At 43.7% G+C, this 18,419-nt stretch overlaps 2 protein-coding genes across 3 annotated transcripts in view; both read left to right on the forward strand.

Annotated features, from left to right (window-relative positions):
• Positions 1 to 18,419, forward strand: part of LOC142100820 (adenosine deaminase domain-containing protein 2-like) — a 1,209,653-nt gene that overhangs the window by 583,425 nt on the left and 607,809 nt on the right. The window lies entirely within an intron of this gene.
• The window catches only part of NOX1 (NADPH oxidase 1), a 130,302-nt gene that overhangs the window by 81,914 nt on the left and 29,969 nt on the right, over positions 1 to 18,419 (forward strand). For both annotated transcript variants that reach the window (XM_075184638.1, XM_075184637.1), the window contains exons 3-5: positions 544 to 654; positions 1,591 to 1,675; positions 2,695 to 2,837. In XM_075184638.1, the coding sequence (XP_075040739.1) occupies positions 544 to 654; positions 1,591 to 1,675; positions 2,695 to 2,837 (339 nt within the window). The remainder of the gene's footprint in view (positions 1 to 543; positions 655 to 1,590; positions 1,676 to 2,694; positions 2,838 to 18,419) is intronic.

Below are 18,419 nucleotides of genomic sequence, written 5' to 3' on the forward strand. Positions count from 1 at the left end.
ACAGACAGACAGAGAGGTAAGAGGACCCTTCTCACAATCTTACAATCTGTAGGACATGATACATGAGCTTAGGTGCCACATATTGCATAATGTTCTGTCCAGTTATGTGACCCCAAGCTAAAGTGGATTTGGGGTTTTTCTGACTGATGGCTTAATTTCCCATTCACATCAGAGGTAGCAAGATCACATCAAGATGAGCCCTATAAATTTTTATTCAATAACATATTTGACTAAGGTTTATTTAAATATTATAGGGCTTAAATTAGAAATGTAAAGTATAATTCATGGTCATAGGTGTATTGGATTAAAGGCTCACTTCAATATAAAGTTAATCATGAGTCCTTTAGTCACTACATTCAGAAAGTTTTTTTGGGCACTGTCCTTAAACAATGCAATGGATTTGTTGCCACAGTTGCATACTGAGTTAGCAATCCCAAGGGATTCTTAATTTTTGCAGACTAACATAAAATTAAGCTCTATGTTTATACCAACAAAATGTTCAAATGAAAAATTATATACTTTGATGTCTCTGTTTGTCTGCAGTCTGCTCTTGCATGGGCCCGTGGATCTGCTGCTTGTCTTAATTTTAACTGTTTGCTCATCTTGTTACCTGTCTGCCGAAACCTACTGTCCTTTCTGCGTGGGACCTGTTCAGTAAGTGACCAATATCACCACATGGTTTTGTAAATAGTCACCACAGTTGTGTTGAAAATGCATATTTTGTTATCTGAAAGTTATTTAGATTTACTATTTAAAGGCAATTAGTACAACTATTTTCAGTTGTTTATGTATGCTTTTAGCAGCATGCTATAGTCATGGTGTGACAATAGAACATTATTTACAGTTTTATAAACAGCTATATTTAAAACTTAGAAATAAAGGAAACATATCCACAGGTTAAAATTCTTACACTAACTCACTAATGTGAACTGGTGAAAGAGCTGCTATTCTACTTGTGCATAAAAAAGCAGAATCCTCAGTTAAACACTTTAGCTTATTCTGTAATTCAATGAAATCACTTATCTCTACTGTTACGGGGCTATCTCTAAACAACCCTCCATAAACTGCTTCTTTGTACCCTTTTAGAGCGAAAAGTCCATAGATAAGCTCATAATTCACATATGTTGCTCTGATACCAGAATGCACACAACTAGAAAAAGGTTAACCCCCTTACACAAGAAGAATGAGTCAATTGCATTTGGTTTATCTCCAGTATGGAATTTATAATAAGCTTGCATCCCTGGCAATCCTATCCTGCTTCTACCATATCAACCACCATATAAGGCATGGAACTCCCCTAGCTGAACCACCCCCGACATGTCACTTCCCTCCCCATCTTTAGTTGCCCTCACCCCTTTCCTAATCATCACCCTTCCTTTTGCCAAAAAAACTCCTTTTTGACCCCTCCCACTTCCCTCTTATGTACCTCATTTATAAATCAAGATCATAATCACCACATAAAGAGTTACTTTTTTCACCTGAATATTTATTGTATTGTCTAATGTTTACAGTCACCATATGTTGTAATTAAGAAACAACTTAGAGGTAAGTGGAAAGATTGGTACCTAATGTATATTTCTTATTTTCCAGTGTTGTCAGCGCTCAATGAGGAAACAGCTTGATAACAATCTTGCTTTTCACAAGCTTCTGGGGTATACTATTGCACTAATGACAGGTAACATTTGTAATAATTCAAAATGTCATCTCTCTGAATTTACTATACTTTAGATGTACCAACACTTACATAACAAGCCACAATTTGTGTGAGTTACCATAGGACAAGACATAGCACAATCTACCATCGGTGATATGTAGTGGGTATTAATGTAATGTGTTCATGTGCAGCCAAATGGTCTAGACACCTTCTCAGTCCTGGTGCCAAGGAGTCTGGGTTTGGGATCTTAGCTTTAGATCGGGCACCCTCACTGGCTTCAAAAACTTTGTCCCCAGTATACACTGTGCCTCTGAGCTGAATTTGGCTCAAAAAGGCTTAGAGGCTGTCTATAGGGATGTAGACACTGAGCAATGCGATGCTTTACCATCTGGGAGTCTGAGGACTGCCAGAAGGCAAAGCACCAGGTGAGTAAATATTTCAATCAGCTTGTTCCTTGTACACATAGAGGAATTAAAAAAAAACATTTAGAAAATGTGCCTAATGTAGCATGTTTAGCCCTTGCCCTTTTAATTTGTTTTGCCCTCTTTGAAATATAAGTAGAGATTTTTCTCAGTTGGAATTGTGTTCTTTGGCACTAGATTCTAATTTTCTATTTTAGCCAAACTGACTTTTGTTTCATCCACCATACCTTTTAGATTCTGATGTATTGTATGTATTGTTACAATATGTTTTCTTGTTTGCACCTATTTCCTTACTCACCTCTGCAGAAGACCACATTGATAGGAGTTTTTATTTAAAATTGTTTAAAATATTTCCATTTGTTTTCTATATTATCAGCCATTTTCAGAAAAAAAATAGGAAATCTGCTGTGCATATTAAAAATCACCCCTGATAATAACATTATCTTGAAGTTTTATATACTGATAAGATGAAAAAATGATACATATATATTTGTGAATGTTATCTGTTTTATTTTTTATATAAATCAACTATTTTAAGTTCAGTAGTCCTTTACTTAATTTATTTGTATTCTGCTCATGTTTACTTTTATGTACACTAATATATTATGCTCCTTTTAGCTGTTCACACCATTGCACACTTGTTTAACGTTGAAAGATTTTATAATGGTGCACAGTCCACAATAAGCACCCTTGAAGGAATGTTATCGAGCATTGGAAGCGAACATGGTGACTGGGTGAACCCAATCAGATCCGAGACTGAGGTAATATAACATGAAGCTTTAAATTTTTCTTGAATTGGAGTTGCATAGCCTCTTTTGGAAGCTAATCTCTTTTTAACATTTTTATTTTATGGGCCTGGTCGATAAACAAGGGAATTGGTTCCAATGACATCAATAGGACAGAAACATAATAGGCATAGGAAGGACAGTACCTTCTTTCTTCTAAATTGTCCTTAGTTGTGTACTCCTGTAATGATCTTTATGAATATAATCCTCCTTTGGATAAACAGGTTAGATGTATGAACTTCATTGAATTTTGAGGTATGTTTGACATAACAACTTTCAGCATTATTTCATCAGGAGCCTTAAATCATTACTCTTTCAATACACTGTGGGCCTCTTCTTACCTCGATTCTCCTCGACGTAAGAGTACGATGTCTGATGCAGCCCTGCCATCACTAAGAATCACATGAATGGGAAGGTTACTACCTGATCAGTACATTCATCTCCTGAAATACTCTTGCTGATTGAACATTGCTATAATCTGACTGGCTTCAAGTTGTTCTAATCCACTTCAAGGTGGGGAACACATGGACAAGCCTGTTTCTATGGAGTGATTCTTTTCCTCCTATATCCACTGCCTCTATTGGCTCATTTTAGCTACCCTTAGCTACTGTTTCCTAATCATTCACCTCCTCAGATTGTCAGGTACCACATTGGCAAGAACGTGGTTTTGAAACAAAGGATTTTCATATTGAGATAACACAACTCTCCTAGATGATCACTAGTTATAAGTCTTCTACATCAATACACCTAGCGGCTGCCACCATGGCAAACCAAGAAACCGAACAGCCAAAATAGATAGGGGGGCTGCATTTTATCACCAGCACCACAGATTTGCAGTCCACCAGAAATTTGGCATTTGAATTGTAAAACAACTAGAGATATGTAGTCTGCATTTTATTGTGGTCTTTAGTACGTAGTATGTTTTGTATAGTGGTCACTAGCATACTCTCTGTATTGTATATCAGTCTCTATGATGCTTTTTGTATTGTATAAAATGCATAGTGTTGATTACCCTTCAAATGCATTCCCCTCTTTGTTTAAACATCCCCACATATACAACCATAAAATAAAGACACGGACACCGACTTAAATTTGGAAAAAAAAAGGTCCTTTTATTACATTATTATTTTTAAATTATTTGTTTATTTTTATTTTATTTTATTTATCTTTATTTTATTTTATCTATCAATACTATCAAAATCCTATAAACAATTTGGACCTTTTTCTTTATAGAGGTGGCGAAGAGCAAGGGCAGCCAGCTAAAACCAACATACGGTAAACCAATACGGTGGAAGATCGCCTCCTTTCCCCCAACCCAGGTTAACACCTTAACTATTGGCCAGTACTATACACTATAAATTAACTCAATACCCTCTGAACTCAAACTGGTCAAGCCCTTTCTAGGCAAAAACCTGATACTCCTTACAAGAGTATCAACGAGTCTAATAACATTGAGGGAACCAAAGCTATATTGCCAACACATTAAGTACCGTATGTTTAACAACCTTATGACTGCCATGCTCTCCTGCCATTCAAAAAACCTTGCTCCTTGTGACGAGGAAATATAACCAACATAACCTGAAACTAGGGCGGGTGGGTGGGTCTCTGAATCCAGGAAACAGGAAGCTCCCTCCTTCTCCCACTGCTTGATATATTATTTCCACGACACTCCCACTTTCTTCCTATTGGCTGATTACCCTACAGACTTAAACCCCCCAGTGGTGAGTAACATTATCAGCTTCACATCACATGATTTTAAACTCCTTCGGCTAATGGCCTCTCTCATAATAAAATGCATAGTGTTGATTACCCTTCAAATGCATTCCCCTCTTTGTTTAAACATCCCCACATATACAACCATAAAATAAAGACACAGACACCGACTTAAGTTTGGAATAAAAAAGGTCCTTTTATTACATTATTATTTTTAAATTATTTGTTTATTTTTATTTTATTTTATTTATCTTTATTTTATTTTATCTATCAATACTATCAAAATGCTATAAACAATTTAGACCTTTTTCTTTATAGAGGTGGCGAAGAGCAAGGGCAGTCAGCTAAAACCAACATAAACCAATACGGTGGAAGATCGCCTCCTTTCCCCCAACCCAGGTTAACACCTTAACTATTGGCCGGTACTATACACTATAAATTAACTCAATACCCTCTGAACTCAAACTGGTCAAGCCCTTTCTAGGCAAAAACCTGATACTCCTTACAAGAGTATCAACGAGTCTAATAACATTGAGGGAACCAAGGCTATATTGCCAACACATTAAGTACCGTATGTTAAACAACCTTATGACTGCCATGCTCTCCTGCCACAGCCGAGTGCCCTACGGACCACGCGGCCCGCCACCTAAAGAAAGAACTAAACCCTTGAGCTCTGAAAAAATCCTCTCTATAAACAAAACCGTTCCTTCTGGCGACAAATGAACCCCATCTGCTCTAAAAAGATGCCGCTTGTCTACTGTTAAACCAGGATGACTAATGACAACCCCTTGTATGCCCCTAATGTTCTGCCTCGCCTATCCGTTTATCTTTTTAACCACTTTTATCAATGTGGCCGGGGGGATAGATGACCTCCAGGACAACCGAGGTATTATGTTAGACCAACAAACCTTCATTGAAGGCCAACGGGCATGTATTTGTGCGAGATCCTCACGAATGTTAATGATTAAATCAAGGGATTTGCCCTTTCCTACATTATTACCTCCCAAATGAATCACCACTATATCCGGGGTACCGTGATCTTCTATTTCTTCCCCTAACGTGGGAATCAACGCCGCCTATACCATGCCCCTTTTACCCAACCAGCGGATGTCAACTGGGTGTGTGAAACCGGACCACCTCTCCGCTATTCTGTGTTTCGCTGCCCAAAAGATAAACGAATGACCCACGACCCATATCCTTGTCTTCTTCACCGAAAAACCTAAAACAAAATGAATAGTCTCATCAATCATAACCATATCTGAGAAACGTGCGCCACCAAACAACCGTGTTAAAAAACAGAACTATATTTTTATTTTATTTTTATTTTAATTTTAACAACTTGCTGAGGTATCCCCTTCCTACCAGAGGGGCCATCCCAACTCAATTCGAATATTGGAAACAGGAAAAGATCCTATCTTTAGCTCTAAAAGCAATTAATTTTATCTATTTTGTCTCGTTTATTGACTGATTTATTTATTTATTTTTCTTTAACTGAAATTATCTTATTCTTTAATTCTTAACAAAATTAAATGGAAAATTGGTAACCCATATGAAGTTAAAAACCCCTTATTAACCCCGGGAGGCACACACACTAATCAGGCCTTGCCAAGGAAAACAAGAGGAAAAATCCCTCCATGCCCCCGTTTAACACAGCGAGCAGCATAGCCCTGAGTCACCAAGTGATAGATGAGAACAGAAAAGATGAAAGCGATAAAGAACCATGAGAGACATTAGGAGAGAACATGACCATAATATAAGAGCCCTTACAAGGCTCATTTATCCGGCTGGATATATTTCTTATAGGCCTGCGACTTCCATCTCCCTAACGCTTGAATCTCATTGACAGATGCCCCTCTGGCTGCAGCGGCGGTGGCCGCCCCTATTCTGAAAGAATGCGTGCCATATTCAACAGGGTTAAGGCCAACCTCCCCAAGGGCCTGTTTTAACAAAGCGCTAAACTGAAATTTAGTTACTGGTGTATTGTCCGCATGACTTAACCACAAACCTTCCCCTGGGGGCCGAATTTTAGCGAATTGATTGGCCAGCGTGACCGGGCATATGAATGTTTACTGCTGCTCCGTAATCGCTAACCAATGGCCTCTGCCTAACTGATCCGTTTTGGACTTGACTATCTTACAACATATCACATTAGTTTGTAAAATAACATTTCTAAACAACAAAGCTCCCCCTATGTCGTTCTTAGATCTGGCTACCAACTCACTAACCCTAAAAGCTCTGTGATACGCCATTGAAAAAGCCAGCCCAAACAGCAAAGCCTCGTAATCATCTGTAGCTAAATTATGCAAAACCGCAATCAATCTGGCTAAAATTTGCCCGTCAATCGGCCGGCGAGTGTCATTACTTATAGGCTGAATCCTGGACCAACCCTTCAGTGCTTAAGTTATGATAAATGACTTTGTGGGATCCTGCGCGCTGTTTAACTTAGCCATGAATGAAATACCAGCCAAAAGGGACCCCATCTTTGCTCTAGAAACCCCTTCATTGTAACACTTCCACATAAAACCCGTAATAGAGGGAATCTGACCTGAAGCATCGCTGTTGCAAGATGCGCAGTAATTCAACCAACGTTCCCATGCCCCTTGATAACATTTTCTAGTTGCCGGAGCCAAGGACGCTTCTGCTAGCCACCTTATCCCTAAAGAACCATCTGCCAAACATAAGGAGGACACTGTAAGCCGGTTAAACGTGCCTGTGGAGCCAGAGATCTGAAACGCTGCCGTTCAAAACGAGAAAGAGCATCGGCTATTTGGTTATCCACGCCAGGGACATGGCGTGCCCGAAAGGTAATGTCAGACTCTAAACACCTCAACACCAGGACACGGAGCAAATTAATTGCCGTGCGTGAGGAGGCGCTTTGCTTGTTAATAGCCTGCACCACACCTAAGTTGTCACACCAAAAAACCACGCTCCTGCCGCGCAACCGGACAGCCCACAGCTCCAAAGCCACAACAATGGGAAACAACTCTAACGTTATCAAATTTCGCACCAAACCTTCGGATCTCTATGACTGCAGCCAGGGTGCCGCGCACCATTCCCCTTGGAAAAAGGCACCAAAACCTTTTCGAGCCTGATGCGTCTGTATGCAAATCCAAAGATGTACTAGCTACTGCGGGTGCTGGCCATACTCTTACACCGTTAAAAACCGCTAGAAAACGACTCCATACACCTAGATCCTCCCTAATCTCTGCCGACAACCGCACCTGGGAATGGGGACTACGCAAGCCTGACGTTGCTAGCTGAAGCTTTCTACAAAATACTCGGCCCATGAGTATTACTCGGGAAGCAAAATTGAAAGAGCCTAGCAACGATTGAACTTTACGCAACGTGCAAGATGGGACAGCCAAAACCTCTCCCAGGGATTATAACTTAGCCACTTTATCAGATGGTAAACGACAACAACCTTCCATTGTGTCGATTTCAATACCTAAAAACGTCAGGCATGTGGCCGGGCACTCTGTTTTGTCTGCAGCTACTGGCACCCCATCACACGAATTAGCGCTTGGGCAGCATACAATGTTTCCTTACAACAAGGGGAATTAGCCGGACCTATAAACAGGAAGTCATCCAGATAATGCGCTATGCCGCGATGTCCCGTCCCTGCCCCGATACACCAATGGAGGAAGGAACTAAACGCCTCAAAATATGCGCACGACACTGAACAGCCCATTGGCAGGCACCGATCCACATAGTAATCGTTCCGAATTCTAAAACCCATAAATTTAAAGGACTCGGGATGCAACGGGAGGAGACGAAAAGCCGATTTTATGTCCAATTTAGCCATCAGCGCTCCATTGCCAAATTCTCTCACTAATGCTAACGCATCATCAAAGGACTGGTACACCACTGAGCTGATTTGTGGGTCAATTGTATCATTAACTGACTTACCCGCCGTGAGATAAATGCTGGATTAGTCTAAATTTCCCTGGGGTCTTTTTAGGTACTATTCCCACCGGGTAAATGACTAAATCCCGAATGGGAGGGGATGAAAAAGGACCCACCATGCGCCCAAGGCCTATCTCTTTTCCTACTTTTTCCGCCAGGATGTCAGGGTGCACGTATGCGGAGCGAAGGTTTCTGGCGGCAGTACCCGCCACCCCACTATTTATGGGGAGACGAAAACCAAGGCGAAAACCCTCCCTAAGGAAAGAGGCCTGCGCCGCATCTGGGTAAAGGGCCAGCCATTTACAGAGGATTGGGAATATAATGGGGGAGTCTTCTTTAGACATTACCCCCCACCCCTCCCCGTCCCCTACTGACTCCGCCGGAGCCCCTAGGGCATTCTTTGAGGGGATGACTTCCTCGACAATTGGTGCAGACGTGCCTATACCGGCACGAATCCCCCATTCCGTATGAGGAATTGTTAAAGGCAAAGCAGCGATTCTTGGAAGACTGGGGAGCACCTCGTCTCCCCCCATACGGAAACCTGGCTAACTGAGGGGGACCGTACCCTATGCTCACCTCCCATACCTGGGCTCTATTTAACCTTAACCAGATCTCAACATCCTTAAAAGCCAGGGGCATATAAAGCTGACCATGCACCTTCTCGCGAAACAGCTTATCGTACAACCTCCAGGTACCTGGGCGTTCACAACTATGCATCTCATTAATAAGGTGAAGATATTTCCATACGTCTATGATTGCATCAGGTCTGGTTTCCAAATAGCAAGCTGAGAAAATGCAATACCCTGTCAGCCAGTTCGAAAACTTTCTGTAGGTATCCTCCCTTACTCCCCCTCGCGCGCACGCAGTTGCCAACTCTTTTTGTGCGACCTTCGTCAGCTCGAATATATCCACATAATGACCTTTCTTAATCTTGTGCCTCATGCTGCGCCTAACTCCTATCAACAATGCCGTGTTTTTACATCTAACCAGGGGACCTCCAGCCGGAGTGGAAGACACTGCCTCCTGCCGATCTACACTCTTCCTTTTAGTTCCCCCGAAGTGGGTGTTAAGGATTTTAATAAGCTTGCGCTGACCCTGCCTAGGGGAAGAAGGGGCTGACTCATCACTGGTGGTAGCTATGCTTGAACTGGACATGTATGTGTTGCTTATAGTAGAACCGTCATACTCACCGACCACTCCCTGCGCCTCCTGCAGATCCAATCTCGATCCACCTTTGCCTTCCGAAACGACTGGCTGCGACCCCTGCTGCCCTGTCGAACTCCCTGCCGCCTCCTCCTGGTGCAACTGCGCCCCTGCTCCGTCCATGCCCGTCCGCCCTGCCACTGAAAATGGCTGCATCTGTGAAACTGGATAAGAAGAGATGTTAGCACATGGAGAAGACAAGTTGCGCAACTGCTGAGAAGGAACCCCATCCGGGGTAGACACTGGGGGGTTGACCATGAGATGACTGAGGAAACCCGCTTGAGGGGGAACCCCTTGATCCCTAACTCCCAGCTGACTAACCAGAGAAAACAAATCCAGACCAGAAACGGAAGACCTATTAACCAAGGAGGGTTGAGGGTAAGAATGTAAATACTGACCAGCTAAGGCTGGATAAGGGGCCGACCACAAATTCCCCGCTTCAATTACAGACCCGTAACCCCTAGGGGGGTATGGCAATGACCAAGAGGGTGAAGGTCCCTCCGTCCTGGGTAAATTGCTGAAATAGTTTTGAGACGGCCCTCCCACGGCTGAGTCAGAAACCAGAGATCTGTTAGCCAAACCCAGAGCAATGGACGGCTGATGTGACGGACCACCACCCCCAGGAGGAAAAACAACCGGGGCTGGACCCAGCAAACCAGGGGCCCTATTGGAAGATACCCCAGCCACAACCTGAGACCCAAAATCAGCAGAAAAAAGAAGGGGGGAGGACACGGGGGGGGGATCCCTGACCTGGGGAAGAGTCAGGGAAGGGGGGTGTTAAGGGGCGTGGCACTACGGAAAGGGGGCAAAAGAGGGGAAGAAACCTGTTGGGACCCCCTGTGGAAACTGGGAGATTGCTGCCGGAAAACCTGGGGCCCAGAAGGAGAAAGGGACTGCACCCCACTAACAACAGCTCCCCGACCAAGAGGGTCCAAAATAACTGGTCCCAGACCTCTACAAGGGGACCCCTGCAACTGCCCTCCAGACTGACCCCTATCACCAAAGGGAGAGACACCTCCTACTTGCGCCCCAGATTAGATCTGCTCGGCGATGGTGGCAGAGGGGGGGGTTAAAGATGGTTGCTGAGAGCTGGGAAACACCCCGGGAGCAGGGGAAGGAGATCCCCTGCCCCGGGCTCTTGCATAAAGCCTAATGCGCTGCACAGCTCCGCCCGCTCTGGAGCCCTAGCTCTGCGTGACCGACTCGGCCCCGCCCCGCGAGAACTTCTCGCGGCGGCCGAGTCACGAGGCCTGCGGACGGAAGCGCTGCTTCCCGCGATGATGTCCCCGCCGGAGGGACCTAGAGCCTCCGCTTGTCCATGGGCAGAACGAGGGAGGGGGATATCGGTAGGGGCGGACAGGGATACAGGGGAAGACAACGCTGACAGGGAGGGGGGGGGACCCTGCAAACCTGGCGGGAATGGACCTGGATCTCCTAGGGCGGGATAAGGACATAATGAAGGGGGGGGGAAAATAAAATTAGGGGAAAGAAAAAGAGAGAAGGGAAATGACAGCAAAGGGGGAAGACAAGAGAAAAGAGAGAAAGGAATAAAGAGAGAAGCAAGAACAAACCACAGGGAGATACACAGAGAACAAACAAAAGGGGAGCCAGATACTACGCCTGATGCTGCAGCTTCTCCGGATCCAGGAAACAGGAAGCTCTTTCCTTCTCCCACTGCTTGATATATTCTTTCCACGACACTCCCACTTCCTTCCTATTGACTGATTACCCTACAAACTTAAACCCCCCAGTGGTGAGTAACATTATCAGCTTCACATCACATGATTTTAAACTCCTTCGGCTAATGGCCTCTCTCATAATACTGGTCACAGTGATGCTATCTCAGAGGTCCCTAGAATGCTCACTATATGGAGGTCAAGAAAATGCTTTCTACATTGCAAATTGTTTACTAGAGTATTTTTGGGGGAGGGGGAGGGGTAAAAATTAAATGGACTGCATGTATGGTATCTAATATTATCTAATGAAGGAAGTACCATGATACCATCATTGATGCTTATTACTACCAAGGATCATACAGGTAAGAAAAATTATCAACCTGTGGGGAAAAAACAGCCAGCTCCTGCTCCATGAGAAGCAGCCATAGCATAATAATTATCCAGCTAGAAGTTAGTTTGCTAGTACCAGCTACTGTTCTCAGAGTTACTTTTTTCTTGAGGGGACGGGTGAATTTTGATGTTTCACCCTGGTAGCTGGTTTGGGAGGTGTGCAGTACAACTACCAAATATTCTGACTTCCAAGGAAAGACTTTACCAAATAGAGCCACAGCCTCTCCCATAGCTGTGCAGAACATAAGACAGGGACAGGCTTTGTGTACTGAATCGTAGACCATATTATTTTAACTTTGTGTGTTTCCCTTCCCCTATTGAAACATGGGATGGCAGAAAGAGCAGCTGAGATCTGTGACATTCATATCCAAATCCATCAGTGGAAGGCCCAAAACAGGCTCCCTGTGTCAAAGTTCTGCCCAGCATACACCAAAGGGAGGTCCGACCAGGACCATAAACCCCCTAAAACCTGTCCAGGATCCACCTTGCGTTGGTTTCATCACAAATGGTGCAGGGGCTTCTGAATGCATAAACAGACAGACAAACAAACAGACCAATTAATTTTTATAAATAAGATGAATTAGCCAGACTAGCTGCATTGTTATTGCAAACCTAAGCTCACGTTATTCTCTCATATGACTTTAAAATGCCATACATAGACATGGTTTGTGGCAGCACAAGTTTTGGAAGAACTAAAGGGATAGGACCAGACCCAATAACCACCAGCTCTGAAATAGAACAAAACTGAAGTAATTTTTAGGAGCAGATATGTGCAGGTCCTGGCACAACAGGGAACACCCCTTAAAATTCCCCCCTTTTGTTATCCATTACAATAACCTTGATCAGCAAACGCAAATTTTGATTCTCTACTGCTCTGCACAACAAGGCACATGTGTGCACTTACTTTATTAGGAATGCTCCTCACTGGTTGTGCAAAGTTCTGCTAATCAACTAATACTGCAAGCTTGCTATATAACTTTATAATTATGAATTATGAATATGAGAGTAAATATTGGTAGGGAGAGGTTACTGGTGTATTTGCCTAGGGCATCTGTAATCCTTAATCAGGCCCTGGTTAGGCTGTTCCTGTACTCCTTTGTTTACTTTGTGAATCCTGGTATCCTGTATTCATTGTAGGGTGAGATAATGAAATGATTGCAAGGATTTCGCATTTGGTTACTGGAGAGAGTGAACTGAGGGTGGATTAGGGAGTGTAGGAGAAGGTGGGTGTGCTGGATTTGGCATGAGGAAATATCTTGTTAAATGGTGTTGATTTTGTCTTTGACGTTAGTGGCAAGTTTATGAGTGGATGTTGTGGTCTGAGGGATGAAGGATAGGAGATGTAGGTTGTCAGAGAAATGTGTTGAAGGTGGTAAAGAAGTGACGGAGGATAGAAGAAGACTGGGTGGATATTACTGAAATATGAGTACTTGGCAAATGAAAGAGCAATATTGTAAGATGAAAGGATGTATTTGTAATGGAGCAAATCAGCATAGGAGTGATATTTCCTTCAGTGGCGCTCAGATGTTCAGGTGACGTGTCTGTTTTGTGTGCCATATGTTGAGGTTTTGATTGTCGGAGACTATATATGATGGATGGTGCTGCATTGTCTAGGGCTGAATTGAGTATTTTGTTGTAGACACAGACAGGACATGGTATACACACTAGATAAGTTGTTTTAATGAAAAGTGGATCAAGTCAACTGTATTTAGGTGTTGCTGTGTGTATTTATTTAGTTGCAGAGAGTAATTGGGAGGTGAGGATGAAGGAACGGATGTTTTTGGTCTGAGAGAGGAAAGCCCAAGTTGGAGAAACTAAAGGTAGAGCAGAAGCAGGAAAGGACAATTTCAAGGGAGTGTCCATCCAGTGGGTGGGAGATAAAGTCCACTGGGAAAGACCAATGGAGGAAATAAGTTAAAGAAGTTCTGTAGCAGCAAAGACAGTGGGATTTTCAAAAGGAATGTTGTAATCACCTAGTATGAGAGCATGCAAGTCAAAGGAAATAAGTAAGCCAGATAGCAAAGTTTTCAAGGAATTGGAAAACTGGACCTGGACGGTGTTAAATCGGTGGTAATTGGATTACCGATTACCACCTTGCCGACAACTGTGATTCCTACATAACAAAGCTGAAGTGAGAAGAAGAGGAATGAAATACAAGCAGACTTACCTGAAAATAGCAGGTTTATTGAATATAACAGTATGTATCAATGTCTACAACCTAGCAACAATTAAGCAGTACACAGAATGTAACAAAATACACATGAAGGATAACAATTCATTACACTGAGGAGTAGCTGTCACAATGTATGAGAAATTCTCCTCCAGCAGACAGAGTAGCAATGGTCTGATAAATTGGCGGCTGGCTGTTATAATCTAAGGTGCAGGTAGCAGCTGTAATCCTTCTCAGTATGTGGGTTAGTTGAGGGCAGATAGAACTGTAGCCTTCAATCATTATTTCTGTCAGAGTATTACAAATTGTTCCTTTTAAACTTTCTCCCATTCCCACGGTCCTGAAGGAGAGTCAAGGGGGATGAAGCACCCCGTTTATAGTAGTGGATTGAGCAGCGTTATCTAAGGGGAGTTACTAGAGGAGAAGGGTTTTGTTCAAGGAATCCCGAGAACTCCTGCTGTTTTGTCTAAATTCTGGAAGGGTTACTCTGAAACAATAGGTTATGCATTAGGCACGTAAGTAGGATAATCCTAATAAATGTTGTTGTGCAGGTAATCAATTAGTGGATTTTCTATCTTAGAATACGTGCAAAACTTCCCATACTTCCGGTACTAGAAATCTGAACAATGGTGCATAGATAGGCCTACAGTTGAAGTCCTGAGTGGCGGGTCCGATTACCCGTGTGCGTTATTACTGTATGTGTGCCCATACCATTTCAGACAATTAGGCGCCCTGACACTGAACATTTAGAACATAATGCAAAACACATTTAGAAAAACCACATGGTGAAATTTAAGAACTCGAACAGCAGCAGTTATACTGATGAGAAGGGATTCTTAGCGGGATACTGCTCATTGTGTTTGGGAATGTGGTGGTGGGACATTCCTCCATATGAGAGACCTGCAGGGGATGTAGTGTCAGAGGAGGTAAGAGGTGGCAAGAAGTTTGAGGGATTTTGGAATGAATAGATCATGGATGGATGCGAGTTTGTTACAAGCAGATCTCATGTTCCAAAGTGCACCGAAAAGGTGAGGGAGGGTATTGAAAACCTGTGGATAAGATTGGAGGGATTGGAAGTACGAGCTGAATGTAAAGTTTCGGGGTGAAACTAGAAGCATGAGCTGAATACACATGACCCAAGGTTGGATGAGGTGTCGCCAGCACCCATGAGAAAAAAAAGTAGTGAGAAAGAGGACATATGAGGATGATTTGTGGTGAGTGTGGTTTGTGCTAGAAGCACCAGCATGCCCAAACTGTTAATGGCAGCCTAGACTTGCTGTAGTGTACCAGGGCCAAAATGGTGTTTTTACTATAAAAAAAATTATTATTCCACACCCATCGCCCACGGGTGTGGGAAGAGCCCTAGTGCTTTCACCATGGGGCTGGGTCCCCCTATGGTCCAGCCTGGGGTAGGTTGTCATTATGGCAGGGGGACCCCACTATTCTGTTTCCGCTGCTATAGTGCCACCAGCCCCAGCTGGCAAAGCCTAGTGCTAGTACTAGTAAAATCGAAGCGATCCCAGCACTAGGGTTAAGCTGTTTTTTTGGGGAGAGGGGCACACTGAATGTAGTGTTGTGGGTGATTGCTTATTTATTATTATATTAGGTACTGCCGATGGTATTGACATAGTGGGGGGGTTGTTCATTTATATTTTTGTTAGTTAGTGCTGGCTAGAGTGACAGCTTTGCCTCTTTAATTTTAATGCCTTTTAATGCCAATGTCCCCATTTTAACTGGTGATATTCTGATTGTCAACAGTATGGTATTGCCATTCTGAATGACAACATTTTTATTGTCGCTATTTTGACTACATCCCTCTAGGAGAGTAGGAAATAATTATGGGAAAGAGATGTCAAGCAATGACAATTTTACTGAATAGTGAATTCTGTAACCAATCTTATTGTTCTTATAGACGCCCATTTTTTTTTATCTTTCTCAGAGCCACATATAATTATGGTCTTGACTCTGATCGGGGCTGTGTTTAGTCATCTTATTGTGTGAAGTGGCAACTGAAATGGTGTCTTCTCACCCCATATAAACTGAGATAAATATTTGTATTACTAAAATTCACGTTCTAAAAAAATGAAATATTAGAAAATTACACTACATTAGCCAACAAGTGAAAAAACCACTAATATACATTTTCATAACAAGAACATTTTTTTTAAATAAGTAATTCCATACATTCTGCACTCCATAATTCCACTTCCTGTATTGATGTTCCTTTTGGTGATTAATATCTTGTTAGTATGTAAATTCTTGAGATGTTTAATCCTTTGTGGATTATTATGACGATGCCACTTATATATCTAATATTTCAGTAGTTTTCTGTATACTATAGGGTATGGAATGAGTTTAATGAAGTTACTATTTGTGGTGTGCTGCTTTACATGTTGTATTGCTTTTTACAATACAGTGGTTTGCATCTTTTTTTAAAGATCACCCTGAAGATTTTTAGGCTTCCAGGTTTCTTAATTATTGTGTATTTGTTCTATTTTTCTACTTAAAATAGTTGAGAAACGGGTAAAGGACTGGTGGTAGAACAGTTGAGCTTAGACTCCTGGTTCACATCTTACCTTGCTGACCGTTCCTTCTCCGTCACCACCTCTGGGTCTCTCTCCCCCCGTCCACGCTTCCAGTCGGGGTCCCTCAGGGCACTGTTTTTGGACCCTTACTCTTCTCTCTATACACCTCTTCCCTAGGTGAATTTATCAGCTCCTACAGCCTCAACTATCATCTCTACGCTGACGACACTCAAATCTCCCTCTCCTCTCCTGATCTCTCTCCCTTCCTCCTCTATAGGGTGTCCGCCTGCCTCTCTGCCATCTCCTCCTGGATGTCCTCTCGATTCCTCAAACTTAACCTCACCAAAACTGAACTCATAGTCTTCCCTCCCCCTCGCTCCCCGCCCCCTTCGGACCTCACTATCACTGTCGACAACACCTCTATCTCCCCTGTCCCCCAACTTCACTGCTTCGGGGTCATCCTCGACTCCTCTCTCTCCTTTGGCCCCCACATTCTCTCTCTTGCTAAATCCTGCCGCTTCCAGCTGCGGAACATCGCTCGCATCCGGTCCTTCCTTTCCCAAGATGCTACTAAATGCCTCATTCACTCCCTGATCATCTCCCGCTTGGACTACTGCAACCTCCTCCTCACTGGCCTCCCCCACTCTCACCTTGCTCCCCTCCGATCTGTACTTAACGCTGCCGCTAGGCTTATCTTCCTTTCTCGCCGCCCTTTTCTGTCTCCCCCCTCTACTAATCCCTTCACTGGCTCCCCTTATCCTACAGAATCCTGTTCAAGCTCCTCACTCTTACATACAAGGCCCTCGCCAACTCCACAGCACTCTACATCTCCTCCCTCCTCTCTATTCATGCTCCATCCCGCCCTCTCAGATCGGCCAATGACCGTCGCCTCTCTTCCCCCCTGATCACCTCCTCCCACGTGCGTATCCAAGACTTCACCCGCGCTGCCCCCCTCCACTGGAACAAGCTCCCTCCCTCCATCAGAACTTCCCCCAATCTGTCCAGTTTCAAACGGTGTTTAAAAACCCACCTTTTTCTTAAAGCCTTTCAGTCTCCTACTTAACTTCCTACCTGCTCTTCTGACTCTTCCCCTTCATTCCCCTTCCCCTTTCCTTCATTCCCCTCCCCCTCTCTATTCCTCCTTCTCTCCCTCTCTCCCCTGTGTCTCTCTGTCAGTCTACCCCACCCCTTAGATTGTACGCTCCTTTGAGCAGGGTCTTCTCTCCTCCTGTCTTCTCCACTTTCAACTCTGCTCGCCAGCTTCCCTGTCTCCTCCTTGAGGACCCTCTTCCCCCACCCCCTCTCGCTCCCTCCTCTTCCCCCTGGGGGTCTCCCTCTCATCCGTGCCCTCCCTCCTAGGTGCCGTTGTTGGCAGACCATCCCCTCTCCTCTTCCCCGCACCTCTAGCTGTGCCCTGAGCTCACAGAGTTACTGTGATTATTGTTTACTGTACTGTGCTGTCTCACCTCGTATTGTAATTTCGTTTGTCCCTGTACGGCGCCGCGGACACTTAGTGGCGCCCTATAAATAAAAATTAATAATAATTAATAATAATTAGGTGGGTGACCTTTGTGGGCAGTAACTAGGTCTGCCATCTAAGGTCAACTACCATTAGTATGCAAGTCTAAAGGGACAAACATTGTTTCTTTTTCCTCATTGTGATGACATTATTATTATTCTATTACATGCATCATACTCACTTGTATGCATTTGCCTGGGCCAGACAGCACACTATCGTTAAAAAAGCTGCCTCCAAGTAGTTAGTTGTACTTACCTAGTTTTCATAGCTTCCTTCCGGGAGAAGGTATGAAAGTGGTCATTGGTAGGGCTTGATGATTCAATGTGCATCATCAAATAGGCTGTTACGAGCCGCGGCGGTGCCCAGCCGCCGCGACTCACTCACCTGCGTCCCGGCCGTCGCTATGGCGACCGGGACGTCACTTCCTCTCATGTCCCAGCTGTTGCCGGGGCAAGACTA

This window comes from Mixophyes fleayi, chromosome 9, assembly GCF_038048845.1.
Source record: "Mixophyes fleayi isolate aMixFle1 chromosome 9, aMixFle1.hap1, whole genome shotgun sequence".
In the NCBI taxonomy this organism is placed as follows: Eukaryota; Metazoa; Chordata; class Amphibia; order Anura; family Limnodynastidae; genus Mixophyes; species Mixophyes fleayi.